Below are 22,917 nucleotides of genomic sequence, written 5' to 3' on the forward strand. Positions count from 1 at the left end.
GGTATAGGAGAATTGTGTTTTGAAACCTCAATTCGTGTTTACGGTATGCATTTACAATTACAACATTGTTCCACGTCTCAAAAAATTTAGTAATATGTATCATTATTTTCTGAAAGAATGTTTTGTTTAGCTGTGCAGCGGTATTCACAGAGCAGCTGAGGTCAAGGGGTACAGTTTGCCACAAGACTCTCTCTGAGGTCTCATAAATGCATCTCACTGCACTGTACTCTGAAGGTGAATGGTGGAGTGAAAATAAAGTCTAGGGCCTTACGGAAAGCATTGCCCCAGCTGCCTAAATGTTTCCTGGTGGCCTAGCATGTATGAATCTTTCATCAACAAGCATATTAATATGGTATAAGAAGTCACTTGTTCATTTTAACAAATCATCAAGGCTATTTTAATTGCAAGGTGTAACTTTTCACGAATGATTTAATGCCTACTCTTGAACTTCCAATGTTATTGTATCATCATAAGTCCCTGATTTCATCCTTTTACATTAACTATTTACTTATTTCTTTTAAATTGTAGTTGGTCACGGATGGACTTCAAGACAAGTCATTTAAATGTTTGACGTCCAAGGTGTAATTTGGCTAACAAGGCCCAAAGTCAAATTAATGTACTCTTGTTTTCTTTGTAAAGGGCTGGTGTCCTAACACCCCTGCCACATGCCTGTTGAGGTGGCTTCGAAAGCAATATGTTCACAGATGTACACTTGCTGTATTTTTCAAAAAATTCTTATACCTATGTGATGGTTTGCCATTGACAGGAAGTCAGGAAAATTTTGAAAAAATTGGACTGGAAATCAGGGTTTCCACGCCTCCTAAAAGAAAATAATATAATTAAGCCAATGATATAAATAAGCCATTAACAAAGGCTTTCATTTGACCATACCAAACACGTAAAAATTAGCATTGAAAGAGAGTATATTAATGCGATAGAAGCATCCATTTGCAGATTTCCCTTTCGTTCAGAGAATCCTTCACTAAATGCATTCACTGAGAATTCAGTACTGCCAATAGCAATACCCGCTCACTACGAATTTACTGTTGGTATTACAATTGCTCTAGTGAACAAGTATGAAGACATTCCGAGGCTGTTCTTCAGTGTTTCTTAAGTTTTTTCCTGCAAGCATTTGGCGAGTGCTTGTTAGTGCCTGAGGTACACCTAACAGGACATTGTGAAAGCATTTAGAAGGCATTAACTTGAGCAAATTCCAATAAGGAGTTTGCATTGCTCTAAAAATTTCTAGAAATTACTGGCAAATTTCCAGAATGCTTGGGGAATGTCTGGCAAATGCTTTACTACCCATTCTTTCTCAACATAAAACCGCCAGGAAATAGCCCATAGTGTCAACTAAATGTGAAACAATAGATGTGGAAATGCAGCAATAGCTGTGTTATTATTGTGAGGGTGGAGAACAATATGAGTGGTTGGGGTTTATTGCTCTGGCTGTGTGTGTGTACATACATATATGGCCGCAGGTTTGCGCTTGTAAATTCTCCCCTCCCACTCTATCTTAATGTATTTGTGATCTTAACCGTTAAACCCCTGTGTTTTCATTTCCCATGATGAGGTCATCTTTGATCCACCGGGAAATTAGTCATTTATTTCGTCTTGTTTTAAGGACGCGATCATTGACAATTGTAAATGGCAGTATATGAATGGTGATCAGCATCTGGGCATCTCGCATTCGGTGCTAGTGTGGTGCTCATACCCAAAACCAGCATAGTCTCTGTTGGTCTCATTTTGGAGCCAACTTACACAGCCCCCACCGTATCACCGTACACTTGTGTATCCCCTTTGCATTTGTGGTGCTCAGTCGACGGGCCCTCATCATCCCTGGCGTTGATATTGAGCCACAGCCATACAGAGGGAGACAATCCCTCTGCTGAGGAGTACAGCTCAATGTGTGTAAAAAAAATGCTGGTTATAGATCTTGTGGTAATCAAGCAGATATAGCTGTCTCTTCCTTAGCTGAAATAAATGGTGAGTTACAAAAAATCTCTAATAATACGTATCTCAATAGTATAGTGATTTGCAATGAATGAGAGCAGGTGCAGTGTAAGCGAGCATAGGCAACAAACTGATTGATGTGTATGGCAGACTTACAAAAAATATTGGGGGGGGGGCAAACCGGGGATCTTGCCCCAGGAAATTTTATAAGTAGTGAGTGTTAAGTTTTTTAAGCATTTTAGAATAGTCATATGACCAACAAGAGAACCCTGATAACTCTAATCTCGCTATCTGGACACTCCTGGGAAAATCACATCCTGACACACTAAATGGTTATTCCTCACACCCATAACAAATTTTTGAGGGGGCTCGGGCCCTCTCAGGCCCCATGGAGTTGGCACCACTGATGGCAGACTATGATTTTCTAATCTATCCTTAATGCTTGGGGATTGGGTTGGTGTGGTTGGCTTCCAGGCATTTACCAACGCTCGGTTTCTCTCCACCCTCCCTTCAATACCATTCCCTCATAGCACAAATGACTTCAGCTGTTGGTCATCTCCTCCAAATACTTACCATTATTCATCCCAAGTGTGAATTTTTGGAGATAATGATGGCAAATGTTATTCCACTGAGCAAGGTGAGCGGCAAAGGAATGAAGGATGCGTGAGCGAGGGAATTGCAATTGCTCCCAAGGGCCTCTCATCAAAGTGGACAACAGTGATGTCAGTTTTAAACTATTCTAATTTTTCTGGGGGAATTTTCTCTTCCTCCTGTCACTTTTAACTGTATTTAATGAAAGTTTTTATTGACCACTAAGTTTAATAGATATGCTGATTATTTCTCTGGTAGAATGGTGATTAAAAAGTTATCATTTTGCTGTCAGCATTTTGACAACTACACTGTCATTCTCAGGGCTAGGAAATTACTTGTTAGTGGGAAACGAAAGTTCAAAATTTAGTACGTATTTGAATATGAATTGTGTAATTTCATATTATGTAATTTATAATTTAATGTCTGTAGGTAAAGTTTTTACTCTGAATGGCGGATTTTTGTTTCCCAGTGTCATGAGTTAATTCACAGCCCTAAGGATGATGATATTATTGTCAAAATGTTGGCAAGATATGCTCTTTTCTTCACCTACTCTTAAGACAAATATACAATGAAACATAATCACCAAAATAAACGTAACTGTTAAATTATTTTATGAATATTTTATATTGCATTATACTGCTTCTAAAGTAATATGCAACTTAAACGTATAATGTGTCCTGTCACATTTCTTGTGCAAGTTGATCCATCTTCATCATACGTACCTTCAATTTCCATTAGCCCCTCCTAGCAGTAGCCAGCAATTAAGGGTATTAGGGAAAGAAAACATTATGACAATTGGAAAACACCCAAAGTAGGCACATAGTGTGTATGTACTTCGTACTTTATCATGTGAGAAGCAGCCACTTGCCTCCAATGTACACTTGAAATTATCAAGCTATTAGCTTGGTCTCTACGTGCATAAAACATTCCTAGGAAGTTTCTTATTTGCCTGATTATAGAGAGAGTACTTTGTTGTAGGTTGAGCATGGCAAAATTTTTTAAACTTTTATTTTGACTTTAAACCTAACCTCATGTGTTCGTGTCGTGTTCCAGTCCAACAGAGTACATATTTGATCAATGTCTAGAAGCAATAGAAAATAAATATTTTGTATGTAAAAAAGTTGCATTTTAAATTTTACAGTGATATTTTGCGTTATTCATTTGCCATAGCTGATTAATATTTGTATTTTGTGTGTTGCTCTCAAACAGCAGTCACCCATTTTGTTACGCCATGCTTACTGCAGGCATTGGTCACTTTCCAGAATCCACTGGCAATACTGGGGTCATAGTTCATGTTTTTGCAACTCAACAACCGGTTCATTGAATAATACATTGCACGTGCCTTAATCGAAAATATGTATGTATCTAATTCAGTATGTTGAAGCTTACCGAGCAAAATTTTTAAATTAGTAAATACGTATGTACATGAAAAGGCAAAGTCACTGTGAAAAGGAAAGCAGATAGGAGAGAGGAATGGAGAGCTGCATTAAACCAATCTTAGGATTTTTTGACTAATAGTGATGATGAAATATATAGATGAAGTTCTGTTTATCAAATATGAAAATGGCAAATGCCGCTGAGGATACATAGAAATACCTAATTCATATTACAATTCAAATAAATCTTCCTCATACAGCCAGCCCTTCTCTCATAAGTTTAAAATTTAAAAACTAACCCACTTGAATTGGTGTCATCATTTGAGTTTTGATACATTTCACGGTTTGAGGGAACTGTGCTGTTTGGGAAGGTATCACTCACAGAAGAGTGTAAGCAACAACAAATCATGTGAGGCCAATGTGCAAGGATGAGGGGTAGGGCTGAAGGAAAGAGACTCTCGGCATGAGTTTGTGATGTCATCAATTGATCTGAGTTAAGGCCATAAATGTTTTGTTGGTAATAGCTCAATAAGCTTTTGTGGGGTCGGGAAACAGGAAAAATACAGGTCTCTCAATTCATCATGCCATTTCACAGTTGGCCATGAAGAGAGTGGGTCCATTTCTTCTGCTTACATTAACTGTCATTGTGTGACTTTGAAGGCTACATAGTTGGTGAAACAGAGCTAAGAAATCTGTTATTCATTGGATGTTTTTCTGTAGGATTGTCTTTCTTTTTTACAAATGTTCAGTTTTGGCTCATTTCAGCTGACATTTTGAAGGTAGAGAGCTCATGACTTAAGAAAAATCAACATATATATTTGATCAGTAGAAGAAAGCTTCAAAGTTACGTACTTATTTGTAAATCTCAGGGATCAATGATGAGTTTTCATTGATTTCATTATAATTGAGAATGGAGATATGTAGCGGAAAATTTTGGATTGGATGAAGATTGACAGTCAGCCAGTTTTCTTTTATCTGCAATGATCTTTTTCCTCAATTATTTCACTTTTGATGCCAGAAACATTTTTCTCGGGTGCCAACTATTTCCTTGGTAACTGTGGCATGTCTATGGTAAGACAGCAGCCAATGAATAAATGCAGATGGGAAATGAAATATGTGGTGATTGAGACATTAACCAGTACTCTTTACGAATTAGCATGCATAAAGTTCAAATTCTTTTGTGGAGGAGACATGATGAGCTGTATTTTGACGTGGTATAATGATTGATGCAAGCCAGTTTTCATCTGTATTGAAAGGAATTCCATGCAATTTGAATAAAAAGAATTTAATTTCTATAATTCCTACTTTTCCCCATCCTGTTGAAAATCAACATACTCTTCTCTTAATCTTATACATATGTGTGTAAGATTTTTATAATGATCATTTATCCATCACATCTGTGGATGTTAGTTTGAAGAATGTAGATAAGAGTTGAATTTAGTTGTAACTCTCCTGTCAGGAGTTCCTGGAGGGAAATGTTTAATTTTACTGCTGAAATGTCTAATGTAGTTTATCGATGAATTTCCAAAGTAGATGAACCTATATTCTTAGAGCTTGTCATGGTACTGTGAAAAAAATGCACTTTGATAGTAATTTTCATGGAAATATACTTAGAAACTGTTATAAGCTTCCTCTCTAAATAGCAAAATAAGTATCTATTGAGTTGATGGCGATATCATAGCTCCCCAAGGCAATTATGTATCCCCAATGGTTTATTAGTGTGTCACCGAAGATGTTACCTTATTATGTATATGGCCAATCACCTAATACTACCATCCACCAGCTCAAACTCCGACCTTCTCCACACATTGCTGAAGTTGCTAACTCCTGTTTGTCTCAGTGTTGGTGGGTAATGTCTTCACCTGCAAACCTTGTGGTTTGAATTGCTTTTTTTCACTACCCAGGGCTTGAATGTATCTCCATGTCCAGTAGGTTGAATGTTAGTTAGGATTTCATAGCCTGATGAATGATGACGATATTAATTCTGAGTTAGCCAATCAACTCCCAGCAAGAACATTTGGGATACCAATTTCCTTGGGTGAATAATGCATTTGACCCAATACTGTAGTTCTGTTCATGGCTATTTTCTTCGCTAACTTCCAGGTATTAGTTAATGTCAGACCATTAGGACCTGATTAGTGGAGCCGTGATTTGTAGTAATGGAAAGATTAAGGATTTTTTTTTCATTTTAAAGTTTAGGCTTGTTTAAGTTTGGAAACCAGTTAGAAGGTACAGTCTTCGACTTAATCCATTCTGCATGTAAGGTCCTTTGTCCTCATGCCTGAACTCCCCCTTGGTCATCTAATTCAATATTTACATGCCCTTCTAATTGACCACATTTTGTACTCTGAGCTTTTTATGTGCATCTCGCTGATAATATAACTTGCATCCCAATTCTGTATTTTTCTTACCCATGCTCTTTAAAACCCCCCTCTGTCATAAAAGCCTAATGGCATAAGTAAATATAATTTTAGGCATGTCTGCTGTGTGTTCAGTTATAAAAATCTCTTCTCGGGATAATATCGAACTTTAAAATCAGCATTGAAGCTGATTTTGCTTAATTGTGATGTATGGAATGTCACTAGTTATTTGTTTTTATTGGCTTGATTTTTCTGAAAAATCTTTTATCTTGATTTCATGCTTGGTTTTATATCTAAGAGGGTGGCCTAATTACGTTTCAACTGTGGAGGTGGGGTTTAAATGTTATCAGCAAATTGGGTATAGTTGCAAATTGAATGACATTCATTTAAAATTTGGAAAATTACAGCATTTCTGTAGAATTGCTTAAACTGGATGACAAGAGTCATTGCTGTGAGTGTCATGATTGAATATTCATGTTATTATATAATTGTTTGTGTTTTCATATTATAGCTAGGTCCCTTTTTTCATTACTAAAAAGGGTTATCTTAGCATGAACATTTTTCAAGGCCAGTTAATTATGAGATACATTTTGTAATTATGTACTTCTGACTGGGACTATGGAAATTTTCTTGGTGCAAGGAAAAAACGTTTAAAGAATAATCATGGAATTAGTAAAATCTTTTCCTTTTTTTAAAACGTCATTTTTGGTAGCCGTACTTCAGGCTTTTCTAAAGGTCTTCTAGCATCTTTTTTAAGTGAAATGTAATGTTTCCCTTCCTTAGGCAACTACAGCTGCCTTAAAGTTGACCTCATCTTCACGCGGGATCGAGCCTTTTACTTCACCACCGTCTTCATTCCTGGAATCATTCTTGTCACATCATCATTCATCACCTTCTGGCTCGAGTGGAACGCCGTGCCTGCCCGCGTCATGATTGGAGTCACCACCATGCTCAACTTTTTTACAACCTCCAATGGGTTCCGTTCAACACTGCCTGTGGTGTCAAACTTAACAGCCATGAATGTGTGGGATGGTGTGTGTATGTGTTTCATCTATGCCTCACTGCTCGAGTTTGTTGCTGTCAATTATGTGGGTCGCAAACGGCCCCTCCACAACGTCGTCTACCGCCCCGGGGAGAATCCTGTCACTCAGGTTGGTGCCTCACCCTCACCCCTAAACCCCCTCCTCTCGTCCATCACCCCTTCATTATTCCATAGCTAGAGTGATCTATTCCATGATTTATTTCACATTTTTATTCTTGTGATGCTGTTTTTCCATTTATTTCATTTCCTCTCACCCAGAAACCTTTAGTCTACAAATCCCTTGTAACCCTGAAGCTTCACAATGGTTGAGTCTGCTTTGTGTGTTCATAATGCTAATGAAATCCTATAATCAATTCAGTCTCTTTGTACACAGCAATATGAGAATAGAAGGTGAGATGCATTAAATCAGTTATTTAGTTTACCAAAGTTTTTTAAATCGAAAAAGTTGAATTTTCTAAAAAAAGTCCCTTGAATTGGCTCGTTCATGCTTAATTTTTCAGTGAAATTATAGGTGTCTTATCTTAATGCCAGTTACATACCTTTTCCAGAGTCGGCTAATCCCAGAAATGCCCCATTGCCATTTTCAATTGTTTTTAAAAGTTATTCTCACTTTAGATTTGTATTCAAGATTTTGCTTGAGTTATCTTATTCCTTCCTTACAACTCTAAATAAAAATGTCACCATTGGTTCATATGTATTGGCAAATGTATTTAAGAGGTTTGTTTGACTGAAAGTGTTAGATGTAGGATAGCCAGAATTTTATTTTACTCTTTTGAGTATCATATAGAACAGTTTGGTTCCCAACAACATACTGCTTGCTCTCTTGGTTCTCATTGATGTTTTATGAAAGGCCACCTTGCATCTCTGAATATTGCTGCCTAGTTAAGGAATGTTAGATTGACAGCTATGCTCTTCTTGTTGGGGTATTTTAGTTGGAGTATTTCCCTATGTAGGTATGGCTAAGCACATGGAAAATGAACTTCCCACTGTTGCTTGTCAGGTAGTTTTCATTGCTCTTTGGCCCATAAATGGATCATTGCGTATTTGCTGTGATTTCAATAATCTATTTGCATACTTGATTCCTCAAGCAACCTTGACTTTTTCCTGCGAGGGAAATATTTTCCACAAAGCATAAAATACCATCATGTAGTCAATGTTATTGATGGTACTTTTCACGAGTACTGTCTTTGTTTTGAGGTCATGATTTTATTAATGCAAACAAAATATGTATTTGTTTTTTTTCCAAAATTCGTTGTCGCTCTTTTCAGAATGGACACTGCATTACCTGCCATATAGTCTTTAGAAACCTGCCTGGTCATGTCATAGTTACAATAATATCATTGCCCATAGTTGTATGAACTTTTCAGTAAAGTGTGCTAACCAGTAATTATATGCTACAGATAATAATGTTTGATGCCCTGGGAATGCTTTGTTTCTGAAAATTGAGTTAAGTCCAATTTGCACTGCTATTCATTTTGTCCTAAATTTTTTAGAGGTAATGCTGGAATCAGTGTTTTTTAGGCATACCTAATCATGACATTCATTTTTACCCTACCATGGCTACCTCCTATACACTTGTTACTATTCTTTCTAACAAATAGTATTTAATTTTTGAATGATTCAGCTGTGTTAGTTGAGGTCTCCCTTTAATTTGCTTGAGCTACCCCTGTTAGCAACTCCCGCAGATGCAGCAGTTAGAGAGGCCTAGGAATTCAATTCTCCCTCTTGTGCCATTTCATCAAAGTACTCCGGGTCTACAATTGCTTGTATTTCATTGCAGTTTTCATGAGCTTGTATTATTACATTTCCACATGGTTGTCGATGTCAAGCTTTCAACTCTGCTATCACTTTCAAGCATGTACATATTAAGAGTGAATACCTTATCTGGGACTAGCGTGGCATTAGTCCCATCATTTTTTATGGTTTCCCCAGAGAATCCGTGAAATTATTTTGATTAAATTTCATGACATTGTATTTACATAATTAAGAATCCATAAAATGAATTTTTCACTTGTAGTGCCACTAATATTTAGTTCATCGAATTGAATTCAATTCATTAAGTGGGTTATTCACTAAGTTTTGAATTGGAGGCATATTCAATGTTATTGGAGGTGTATTTAAATGATCTACGAAAGTAATGGAAACATTTAGAGCCCACCATAGGGGAAGTTCATTTTGATATTGTCAGCTTTTTACAGTTATCTACCGTGTAGTTCATGCATTCAGGAAGTAGTTGAAGTGGTAGTACTCCCATAGTGAAGACCATTAGAACTATTATTCAAGCTCTTGGGAACTTTGATTCAAATGTATTTTACTTTCAGATACTCATTGAAAAAATGTAATTAGTATTTTCTGGGTGGCCTATGTACAAATGCGTCCATTATATCTGTGTTTTGCCAGATGGACAACTTCTGATGGGACAGCTCTCATGCACTTGCACCTGCTGCCATGTTTCTCTTTTGAGCAATCCCCTTCACCGTACCAAACTATTAGGGTATGAAATTTCCTACTGTAAACGGTTTCACTAATTATTTTGCTGATAGCTGTAAATACAGTAGAGCAATTAATCATGTACTTCTTTTCATCCCCAATACCTTCTTATTTACAAAAAATTATACTCATATGTGAGGGAACATGTATCTGTGATTCCTTCTTTCTGTTGTTTCTGATATTTCCGTTTGACATTTAGTCATAGTAGCCTCCCATTCTTGATTAATTTTTGTCAGTGTATATTAACTGTTTTCTAATAACCACATATCCGTGGCTGTGAGATATGTGATGTGTGATGACATGATCACAGATCTGGGGAAGTCGGAAACTACATTGTAGGATACAGCAACGTGCTGCTGCATCTCACGCCAGTAACCTAGTGGACAACTACTTTGTCATGCAGTTCCATAATCCCAGTGTAATATAGTGGCCACATGCATTCCATGATGCCCGCAGAGGAGGAACACATAGCTCCCATTGAAGGCTGCTGATGTGCAATCATAACGTCACACATCATGCAGCTATGGATGTGTGGTTCTTGGCAACGAGGGCTAAGTACACTCATTGCTTCAAAGCCTATGGTCCATGTTGGTTTCTTGTGTTGGTCTTGGCAAAAGGAGTGTTGTGAGGGCTACAGGTGCAAACCCTGCTTTTCATTGTACACTCAGGGCATTGATGTACTATCAATTTGTGGTGATCCCCATCCCTAAGAAACCAGAAGGCAAAAACTTATTCTTATCTGAGACATTGGGGTATTGGAGCACTAGGATCAGCTGAGTACCAGAAAAAAAACTAGAAAATGCTGTTGGGAATTTCAGTACCTTGAAGTTGCATATCAGGATACATGTATATTTTTTTGGGATTTTTTTGTGTTATTAAAAAAATGGTGTTGGTATATTATTAGCTACCACATATTAAAACGAGGCATTTGTAGTTCATTCAGTCACATAAATGCTAGACTGATTATAAGAATTTTAGTAATTATCGCGTATGGTACATCTGAATCATCAGTATTATTTTTACCTTCTTCTTGACGTAGTGAATGTAATCCTCAAAATCCGTGCTAACGAAAGCTTTTGCTCGAAAAGTTGTAGCTTTACATCATTTCAATGCCGCTTTATGTAAAGCCTTTATTTGAGTATTCTGTCGTGTAATTATTTTCATCATTTTGATAATTATGTGCTGGCCTGAAGCCAGAAAATCCTGAACCCCTCTGATTGCTGTTGTCGTGATAGTGTAAACCACTTCTATGGCAGTTTTTTACTACCTTAAATGAATTTAAATAGTGAATGAATCCTTCAGACATCCACAAACATAATCCTTCAAGGGAGAGGCGGCACAGGGAAATGAAGTGGCCCCATAACCCTGAATGAGTGATATTCATAAGCCTGTGGTCATGTGTGGGGTGAGCTCTACCTTTGCATATCTATTCTATAGTTAATCAAAACTTACTTTGTGGGTAAATCATATATGTGTACGTATATGTTTATGGATGAAAAAAGTTTCACGGGGAATTCATATTTTTTCATGCTTACCTATATTCTGAGAAGACCATCTTTAAAATTACATGACCTTGACAGCTTAAAGCAATATGGTAGTGGCTAATAATTTTCATCATCCCAGGAACATATAAGTTTTAGATAGCATGCGTAAATGCTGAATAGTAAACTACAGCTAAAAAATTTCTCTCTCATAGTTATTTTCCTGTTATTATTACAAATCAGGTATCTGCTTAGTTCAATCCTACTGATGGTTCATTGTAATTGTTTACTTGAAATACTCTGATTTGATATCCCCTCTCATAAGATTTAATGAAATACAGTCATGTTCTTTTGAAATAGTGAAATGGCATCTTTAAAAAAAAATTTTGAATCATCAATCCATTTTGAAAGCTTAAACTCCATCTTAAGTTATTTTATTTATATTTTTCCTATATCAGGCAACTAAACCAAAGTTATGGTAGAGCCTTATAATTAATTACTTAGGTCATAAATTTGGAAGATCATATTAATGAACTTGTATGAAGGTGTGTTTTAAGAAACATTGAAAAGCATCTCATATTACTAGTACATAATAGTTGTCAAATACTAGTTTTACACAATTTTAATGTTTAGTGCTATTCATTTAATTATAAATAAAGAATAATTTAAGGCTCATATGATTGGCAATCTATGCCATGAAATGCATTCCAATGAGCGATAAAGAAAATCACGCCCTGCATAATTCTTCGTCCAAAGTTTCATTAACGGCAATTTTGCTTCCGAAGGATATTTGTTCCATTACACAGCTCCACTCCAGCAGGGGGTATTGAATTACAGAAAAAAATCAGTTTCAGATATGTAACAGGCCGGAAAAGTTGATGTGTTAGGTTCAACTGTGAGTAAAATCATGTTATAGGCTCTGAAAAGGAAACAAAGCAGCCCAATAGTATGAAATTTTAGTGAATATAGCATATTTTAGGCAAGGTGATTTTTTGACGGAGTGTATATCAACTTGATAAAATGGCTGTTTTAATGTCTCAGGATCGAAAAAAACTATTTCTGGGATTAATAACAATAAGGTCAAGATATTATGCTGAATGAATATACTGCTAAGGTGAATATACACTACTCTAACATTTTAAGTTCTCCTCGTGCATTGTGCACAAGAGCATCAAGTATGGTTCTTTCTTCAGTAGGAGATGCTTCAGTATGCACGCAGCATCATATGATATGCTTCATGCATGTAGAATCATGGTGACCCACTCAATACCGCTCGTAAATTGGACGTAAAGTAAGTCCTCTTCTTACGAATGTACAATAGGGCGGATCGCAAAAATCGATTTTTTTCAAATCCATCTGGCCCAATGAAAAAAAGTTGTGGGACCAATCAAAAATAAGGCCTGAAAAATTTGAGACCTCTACGTGAACCCCTGACCCTCGCTCAAATGCGATTTAGGGGGGGAAGGTCAAAATTCGAAAAATATAAAATTTTATGATCATTTCCTATAGATTTTGCCGAGTTACTGCCCTTTTAGGGCAAAAATTTTGTGCATTTTGACGTATCTGCCACCGTTTAGCCACAAAATGCCTAATTTGAGTCCGCGCCCGCGAAGAAAATATTACAACGCCCGCGCAGCGTCGCGGATACAAGAGCTGCTAGCCGATCCCGTCCCCTCCCCGCTCGCTTCTCCCCCTCCCATGCCTCGAATGCAGCAAAATTCATCTCGCATGTGTTGCTAGGAGGACGTTTATCTTTGATAATATAAATCGGAAGATGGTAGAAGGTAAAAAACGGTGCGTAGTGAGACGACTTGTCCCTTATTTGGAGCCTCGTCGGCGTTAAACAAATCGATGTTACCAACTTATAGAGAAGTGATGAAATATTTTTAGATCTGCGAACGCAGGAAAGGAGCCTGCGGTCTACGAAGCGGCCTCTCGAGTGGCTATAAAGGTGTGCGAACTTTGGATATACACTTCTATTCCGGTATTGTCAGACAGCTGTGTCTAAATGGATTTTGGGTGAAGGCCGCTCGCGTCCCCTCCCCGCTCGCCTCTTCCACGCCCAAAATGCACCAAAATTCACACCAAAGGCGTCTTTCTTCGTTGGTCTTACTAATATTTGATGTTTCAGCATCGTCCGGTGAGGAACAATCACGAAAGAATTACTCAATTATCTTCTTTCCACTCTATATTTCTTATATCAGTGTCATTCCTCGTCTTTCGCTGCTGTCAACAAAGTTTTGGTGAATTCTTTCACGAATATCTCGTCCGCATGTATAATAAAAAGAATATTTAACTTCAAATTTGAACGTTCACTAATAGATTTTTCATTTCCACAGCGCTAATCTCAGATATAGCCGAAGGAACCGGAGTCTCTCTCCAATATATCATCAGCGTGTAGTCCTTTACGTCGATATTAAAACCCAGCAATTAAAAAAATCTCGGATTTGTAGCCAAACGCATCCTTGCAGCAACGCAAATTGGGTCCCAAGATTACCCTCCCAATGTTTATGTCGCAAATCCAAGTCAGCATAGTGCAATTAGCAAATAGACCACAGTAAGGGATGAAACACGGATTTAATGCTTTCCCGACGAATGATGTGGGTTAACTCTTTTCGGGATTCAACAAAATTTATCTCTTATGATGAGCCCCGAGTCGGAGATTGAAATGTTGGCCATTATGGAAAAATTAACCCGGTGGGAATCCCGAGTTGAGTTTACTCTTTAAGGGATGTTGGAATTATGCTTATAGCAAAGGGATGATGCCTCCTTTTTTAATTTTGTGTATCTACTTTTCACTCCGAAAGGAATCGATAATCGCATAATAATAATTTTATAACTTTTGCTAATCCTCTGACGGGCGAAGCAAACCTCCAAAAGTGGGACCCTGTTTCTTCAATTAACACCACACATTCCCCTCTAAACTTGTATTTATAAGTCCTCTTGCCTTTTTTCATCAGACAAGAGTATAGTCTTTCGTTCCAATAAAATGGAGCCCTTTGATGAAATCTCTCTTTTCTTATCCACAGTAGGCAGGGCTGGGCAAAATACAGGCCGAGGAGTATTTGAAATACAAAATACTGCACAAAATGTATTTGAAATGCAAAATACCAAATACTTTGGACTTCGGTATTTGAAATACAAAATACAAAATAGTATTTTAAATACTTTTTAAAATACAAAATACACTTGTAAGGAAACTAAGACATCTTTTAAAAAGTTCTAACACATAAATAAACATAAAAATTCTAACATACACATATACATTTGAGATTTTTCAAAATAAAAATTATCAAATGTTGCTCTCTATGAATGAATTATTCCCCTTGAGGAATACAAGTTTTTCAAAAAGTTTGTCTGACAGAGCTCCCCTCACAGGGAAATGGATAAACCCAGCAAGTGAAAATAAGTCTTTCCACTGGTGAAGATGAGCATAGGCTTGTATTAAATCTGATGAACATTTTCTTAATATTCGGATAATTTTGTAAACTCGACAGCGATTTGTCAGTATGTAGCATCTTTTTCTGTGTACGTAAGTGATTCTGGTACACTAGCTTTGATGTATCTTACTAAGTTATGACTTTTGCGTCGGCTAAAGCTGCGGGAACGATCATTGCTGTTGTTTGGTTCTTGCATATACCTCTATCACAGTTGGCAGATGCATTTTCCCCGAAGAAGTTCCAATTTGAGTTTATAGTCCTTAATGTTTATTTTATGAGGAAAGTAGAGATACAAATCGGCTAATTTCATTTTCTTCGAATGAATTGATGAAGAAAATTTTTGATACTATTTTCCCGTACAAGAATTGACGATGTTGACTCATCGATCACCGATTATTCCCTTTTTTCCTCAGTTGTCGAGTTTCTTTAGGATTCAATCCAGCAGCTATCATCTTTCTTTTCGTCAGCTTGTCTTTCAAACTACTTCTTCATTGGGGGAAACTTATGCTCCTCCTTGCACTTACACGCAAAAATATCGCATAATTAAACATGTTCCTTTAAAATTGTTTGAGCTTTATACTTAAATAAAACCCTACTTTTTGTCTATTCTAATTTTCCGTAAGTTATAGTACTTCCTGTGGTACCGCTAAATCCATTTAGTCACATTCACAATGGAAGAGAAGCGCGTCACCATAGTTCGCACACCTTTATAGCCACTCGAGAGGCCGCTTCGTAGACCGCAGGCTCCTTTCCTGCGTTCGCAGATCTAAAAATATTTCATCACTTCTCTATAAGTTGGTAACATCGATTTGTTTAACGCCGACGAGGCTCCAAATAAGGGACAAGTCGTCTCACTACGCACCGTTTTTTACCTTCTACCATCTTCCGATTTATATTATCAAAGATAAACGCCCTCCTAGCAACACATGCGAGATGAATTTTGCTGCATTCGAGGCATGGGAGGGGGAGAAGCGAGCGGGGAGGGGACGGGATCGGCTAGCAGCTCTTGTATCCGCGACGCTGCGCGGGCGTTGTAATATTTTCTTCGCGGGCGCGGACTCAAATTAGGCATTTTGTGGCTAAACGGTGGCAGATACGTCAAAATGCACAAAATTTTTGCCCTAAAAGGGCAGTAACTCGGCAAAATCTATAGGAAATGATCATAAAATTTTATATTTTTCGAATTTTGACCTTCCCCCCCTAAATCGCATTTGAGCGAGGGTCAGGGGTTCACGTAGAGGTCTCAAATTTTTCAGGCCTTATTTTTGATTGGTCCCACAACTTTTTTTCATTGGGCCAGATGGATTTGAAAAAAATCGATTTTTGCGATCCGCCCTAATGTACAATTTATGAACCTGCAGGGATACGGAAATTGGAAAAGTTCAAGCGTGCCCAAAATTTCAAATTTGGCACCTTTTGAGTTGGCCGATGCGATGCGGCGTGGCGTAAAGGAACTCGCACTTTGGGCATAATCTGAACAAAGTATCACTTAATCTGAGATGAAGTCAGGAACTGTTCAGCGTTTCGCCCGTTCTTCCTTCCTGCGGACAGCGATTTTTTTCGGCTTCGGCTGCATCCCACGCTCAGCTAGATCAGTTTGTCACAAAAGTGAGTTCACACACAAATGTAATGCAGTGTTGCATTCGGAAGGATAACCGCACTTCTTGATGCCTTGCATAGCTTTATGAACTAAAGATTCCTAAAAGAAACGTTCATACAGACTTCGTTATTACGAACTTCAAGAATTTTGGTCCCGTGAACTTCGTAATAAAGAGAGTGTACTGTATAATAGATTTTTCATTTGGTCATGAAGGTAGGCTTCCATCTTCAGAGAAATTGTTGACTGAATTCAAATTTTCCTCTCGCACATTTCCCCAGAATTTTGTCACTTTCTCATCGCATTCTGATTTGTGATTCAGGTGTAGATGCCTCAGTAGCAGTGGTGGTGAGGTGGATTTTGCACTCCCTTGTGATAGTTTCGCGCCACAGTGCACCCACATGGCATATTTTGAGTTCTCCCTATCCAAATAAAAATGTTTCCACACTATGGAAAACATTTTCATGTGTACAGAGTATCATTAAATTAAATTGTAACTGCGCAATCTGCAACACAATTAAGAATGATATAGACGTCAACTGCAGCGAACTTTAATAGAAGGAGACAGCTGTTTAGTGAGGGGTTGGGAAGCAGAAGCATGTCAAGGACAAGTGTGGGGGAGAGAAAGCGTTCCCTCCATATTTCAAGAAAGGAGGCTAGGAACGAGGGAGCCAGGGAACCAACACATCAGATCTTGCAACTTTGTGACATGCTTGGCTTCAAGGCAAAGCCGGGCATGTTATGCGATACGTGCGGTTTGTGTTTTCAGTCTGTCTCGACTTGTGAGAATGTGCTCATGCAATGTTTTTCTTTGAAAATTGTGCTCTTGGACGGTGTTGAGTATTGGTATAGCCTTGTTGTAACTAGAATGCTTTGAGTCAATCAATTAAAGCTTTGAAAACATAAATACTTTCAAAAATGCATTGTTTTTGGTCCCATTCTTTTTTGAATCTCGCGCATGTCAACCAATTGCCGAAAGCTATCGTAAAACTCCTTTGGGTCCAATAGGTGACTCACATACCAATTGCCTCCAGAAGCGGTGGAATTTGAAGGAGGTAGGCCGAACAATGTCAGTTGGTGAGACAGGGGAATGATGAATAACGTTTCCATTGTTCTCATGCAACTTGACATTTTCCTTCCAAGCTAATGATTTATGATCTGTTTGGTTTAGGAGAGGAAAAAAATGTCAGAGGCAAGGGGTTAGTGGTTTTGTAGAATTAGCGACCTAGTTACTTTCGATGTGGTTATTATCCTACTGTGCTGAGCCTCCACCTATCGTTGTGCAATCTCTTGAGAAGAAGAAGGAGGAGGAGGTTAGGATCTCAGTATGTGCCTGTCGTATTTTACCTTAAAATATTCCACGGCTGAAATTCTGTTACGCAACCCCTTGGAGAGCTTGTAACCCTTTTACTGCCAATGAGCCGATATATCGGCCCTCGCTGGTTGAGCGAAAACTGCCAGGGGCCGAATTATTTCACTTTTTTTTCATGATTGTGGCCTTTTAAACAGCTGTTATTTATGTAAACCCCCATAATCTATCTATGGTTATAAGATGTAAATATGTCTTAAGAATTGGGAAAACCATCTAGACATATTAAATAAAATTAAGTAGCTGAAAAATTTTTAAATCTGAAATGTTGCTAATTCGGGAAAATAGCCTTGGCAGTCTTCGTACATCTCACCTGAAATGGGCTGGCAGGGAAAGGGTTAAACAAAATATTTCTTGAGTAGAACAAGGATCGCTGTGTATTGGTGCATGCAAAGAGAGAATCAGAACTCTTTCCACTCTTATTGGATGTTGCATTCACTGAAGCATTAATTTAAAATTTCAGATCCAGATTCGATGTCTTTCGTGACTTTGGATCTGATGTGTCCAGTGAAGGGCCATATCCACGGATATTTGGATCTGATATATTCGATTCAACCATCCCTTCTAAGAATGATGTAGTGTGTGATTTTCCCATTGCGCGTTGGGATGCATTTCATGCCATATTATTGCACGTGATTTGGTCACCAATCATGTCAATGAGCCTTGGGTTATTCTAAATTTATGATAGTAGTTAAATTCAGTGGCACAGTGAGGGGGGGGGGGGGTTTTGGGGGATAAAACCCCCCAGAGCTCAGAGAAATTTGAAGTTTAATCCATTTTACTGAATTGGATTGATATTACTAATAGAATAGTGTAAGGATTAATAAATTATCCCTCAGAAAGCCTTAAAACTCACCATTTTGAATCATTTATCTTAAACTTCCGCAATTTATTAATCTCGCACCTACCGCTTATCCTGGTGGGTATTCCATACCCCCACACACCCCGGTATTAGTTGCACCTAAACCCCCCCCATCTTAATTCCTAGCTGTGCCCCTGGTTAAATTAACAGCTTTACGTCGTAAAGTTGTGTAAAATTTTGTAGTATCTGGCAAATATTTCATGAAAACTGACTTTTTTTTTATATTTCTGAAGTAAAGTATGGTGAGGATAGATATTATAGTGCTTGAAAATTTGAATTGGAAGAAAGCAATTGAAACGCATTTAAGAGTCATGAACATTTACTCTACCCTAGCTGCTTGACTGAATACTTCAATGCTAATGCAATTCTAGTAGTAATGGGTTTTCAGTAGTCAAGAACGTTTCATGAATAAATTATTCTGATGAACTGAACCATCATATCAGTATTCTGAACCACTATTACATTTGTAGCTTAATTAATTTATCACCCACCGTGATGTGTTATTTTAAATTCTTTTTACAGAAAAATCCCCACAATCATAATTGAAAGTTTACTCGTGGCTCTTGGAAGTGGATTTGATTCAATTTTTTGCTGCGTATATTCCTCAAGGAATTTTAATTTGTGTACAGTATTTACTAGTTGTAAAAGACAGTATTGCAATGAGACCATAGTAAGCAGACTTGGTGATGCCATCTTCTAGATTAGTGCAGCAGAATTAAATTAGGGGTAGAAGGGATCAAGAGCTCCAGTCTCTCCCCAGTTATATTATATATCAAGACATTTTTTCAAGAGCATGCAGCGGATAAGGATATTTTCAAAGGGCCATTCCAATTCAAAAAATTTTTCATTGTTATAGTCTAAGAATGGCCCAAGAATAAATTTATATCATTTAGCAGGAATAAGAGTGCTGTCTGTATTTAATTGATTTGTTCAGTTTTCCAATATGCTTCGTTTTTTGTCTGGTAATTATTTTTTTAAATCTAAATTTATCATTCTTCTTTGGTTTTAACAATGGTTATTGAGCAAAGCAACCAGGTGTAAAATGGCATTCAAAACAATTTAAAAAGCAATTGAATGCATTTAAATGGTATTTGTGCCAGCAGTGTTTTAATTTCATTAATTAAAATTCATAGTACTCGAATCATTCCATTAATTTCACCCCTTGTAGAATGTCAAGGTGTACTGTCCACTAGTTTTAATTAAAGAGGGTTCAAATAGCATTTTTCTTGAATCCAAGTATTGAATTCAAATATCTAACTTTTTCAAATAGGTACTTCACTCAAATATGAAATACTGCATGGGCATTTTCCCCCAAATGTAAAAGCAAATGACAGTTCTAATAGAAATAGCGTTGGACTGCTAAAACTGAGAACTGTCAGGATGGCATTTGTTGCTGATCTCAAGGTGGATGACATTACTCAGCAACTGCATGTCATCTTTGGGTCTTTACATATGGTTTTTCAAACATAAAGTAGTGCTTATTGCACCTAGTGATATCAAGCTACAGAAATGGCAAATTGGAAATTTATTGTAATGTTGTGAAAATACAACCTCACTTAGGTGGTCATTCTACTTTAATGAGTGTAATTGGTCATATTAGCTTATCTGCTGAAGTAAGTTTTGTGATAGCTTGTTTATTTCTGCTTGGTTGTGCTCCTGGGACCTGATACAAAAGATTTTTGCTGCCCTTTAAGAACATATAAGAGAGCCTGCTAATTCATTCACGATAGGTTGCATTCTTTCTTTACGTTAGTTGTCCTGAGACAGTTGTTTTGGCAATTATTTCACTGTTGCCCTCTTTGGCTGTTGTGGAGCTCAGGGAAGAAATGCTATTAGCCCTCTTGTTCCTGTTGGTGTTCTGATTCTGCTATCAATTTTAGGAAATCATGTGTCCTTTAGTAAAAACTATTTCCTTAAAATCTTCTGAATTGTGTTCCATTGCTATTTAAACCATCATACATCTCATTGCATTCTCCATTCCACTTTTCTTGCTTGTTTGAAGTCGGGAAGTGGAATCTTTAATATATTAAGGGACTTTCTTCCAGCGATCAATTGTTTATAATGTGAATTTTGGTTTCCAAATACTGTGGAAATATATAATTTAATATACATCAATTTAATATGAAGGCTTATTGCCACTATTTGATGACGGGCCAAAGGTAGCAGTGGAAAATTCATTAGGGAAATTTGCTTTGCCTTCACTTCAAAAATCATGTAAAATTCTGATATTTGATTTAAAGATATGCTTGTTAAGATAAAAAAAGATACATTCAATATTAAGCTGATTATCACATTACTTTCTACTGGGTCTTTATCTTAATATTAATCATTTGAGAATCTATTTCTGTTCATTAACTCATAGGCCGTATGCTAAACATTTGTTTTGCTATCTATTCAGTGAACATAATTAAATGCTGATTCTTAAGGAGCTGAACATGTAAAACATTGTATAATGTTTTTTGTTAATTTTTCACTCATTGGTGGTGAAATATATATATTCTCTGTTTGGTAATTGGATGAAGCCCATTGCATGTGTGTAACATATTGTCTGCTTGTGCTTTTTATAGAAGTTAAGTGTTGCATCTTACTATGTATTGATGTCCATTTATCTTGTGACTGCCTGGAATGTGCTTTTGCATTTCTTCCAGCCTTTGCAGTAGCGTTTGACATTCTTGTGTTCTATGTTTGACATGAATGGCCCTATTAATAACTACAGTGCATTACCAAAATATGCCTGCCTCTATTCTTCATGCATTCCTTTGGTTACCTTCCCACCCTCCCATCATTATTGTATACAAGGACTCTCATCATTTTGCCCTTAAGATTCTGTCATCGCTGCAATCTTTGGTTTCTACCTGAGCAGAAGTATGCAATTACTTTTGAAACTTCTGTTCCATTTATCCTGTTGATTATTTTTAGTTTCTCATTCATTGTTCCTCAAAAATCATTTAGTTAGAGTTAAGCTGATTATCTCTTCTCCCATTCTAAAGTGTTGGTCGTAAATTATCTTTGACAGGCTTGAAATTACTTTGAAAAAGCCACTTCATGTGTAGAAACCATGATTAGTTAATTCAATGAATGATACATTACTGATGTTAGGAATTTTTTAAAAGTTCTACTGTATTTATTTGTGAAATTAATATTTATTTATTTATTTTCATTTCTTATATTTGTACTGGTGGTACCTAATTCTATTTCATAATTAAGAACCTTACTTAAGTTACTTTAATCTCTTGGAACTTAATTTGTGTTTAAAAAAATTTTCTTAACTTAATTTCTCCAAAATTCCCTTGTTTTCATGCCACGTTTCTCACCCTTTATTCATTTTCTTTTCTCTCTCTCTCTCTCTTTATCTGTCTGTGTGAATATTCTATCTCTCTCTCTCTTTCTCTCTTCTGGCCTGGGATTCATTTTGGCACTCTTTCTCTGTACCTCTCCCTTTCTTGCTCTATTTTCTCCCCCCTATCTCCCTGCCCACCCCTCCCGCCCCCTTTCTCTCTCGCTGCCCCCCTTGGGTAACATGTTGTCCCCCCACCCCATTGTGTCGTCCTCCCCCATTCTATTTGCTCCCTCCTTGATTCCAACCTCCCCCACGATCCATTCCTCGGGACAGAGTGAGGAGGGTAGAGTGGAGGGAATGGTGGGCATTGAATAAAGTACTAAAAGAAAAACAAACATGACCTGAGATGAAATGATGATGATAGGAGTAGTGGTGGCCTCTTTTCTGTTTGTCCCTCCTCAAGGGACGATACTTTCATCTTCTGATGCTCTTTTGATGACTGAATTTTGTGGATGTAAATGAGAGTAAGGACGGGAAGATATAGGGAACATGCATGATTTTGTATTCCTCCTAAGAGCCTCTCGTATCTCTTCCATTTTCCAGCGACTCCCAGCTGTTCTGAGCAGAATAGGCATTATATTGGCGAGCCCGTTGGTAAGACAGGTACATTGTCTTGCAAAACTGCACATGTGCATGGCCTACGTTTAGTTCAGCACATGGCATGTCAATTTTTGCCAACCTTGTGGTTCTTTATTGAGTATCTGTAATATTGGAAGTTCTTCTATTTTTATGGATTAAATGTGAATAATTATGTTTGTTACCCATTAATTCTCTCATTTCCCTATGAAAACATGCATACTAATTATTTGTAATAAATGGTAGTTACTCCTCACGTATGAAAGAAAACTCAACATTTTGTGCATGTAGACATTTCCTGATATGAAGGCTGCTCCCAAGAGGATTTGTAAGGTTTGTCTAATGTAAGTGTTAGGAACATAAATGCCCACCTTAGTTGAGTTTTTTTACCGAAAGAAGCAGTGTACTTCTCAGTGTAATTGTTGTTTGATTAGTTCTTT

General features: G+C 37.3%; 1 protein-coding gene across 15 annotated transcripts in view; it reads left to right on the forward strand.

Moving 5' to 3' along the window:
* The window catches only part of LOC124155779 (glutamate-gated chloride channel), a 661,010-nt gene that overhangs the window by 593,861 nt on the left and 44,232 nt on the right, over window positions 1-22,917 (forward strand). For 8 of the 15 annotated variants that reach the window (XM_046529872.1, XM_046529942.1, XM_046529907.1 and 5 more), the window contains one exon: window positions 7,064-7,431. In XM_046529872.1, coding sequence (XP_046385828.1) covers window positions 7,064-7,431 — 368 coding nt within the window. Of the gene's footprint in view, window positions 1-7,063; window positions 7,432-22,444; window positions 22,505-22,917 lie in introns of all 15 variants that reach the window. The other 7 variants (XM_046529880.1, XM_046529974.1, XM_046529925.1 and 4 more) reach the window with 2 other exon arrangements.

This window comes from Ischnura elegans, chromosome 1 (assembly GCF_921293095.1).
Source record: "Ischnura elegans chromosome 1, ioIscEleg1.1, whole genome shotgun sequence".
NCBI classification, from domain to species: domain Eukaryota; kingdom Metazoa; phylum Arthropoda; class Insecta; order Odonata; family Coenagrionidae; genus Ischnura; species Ischnura elegans.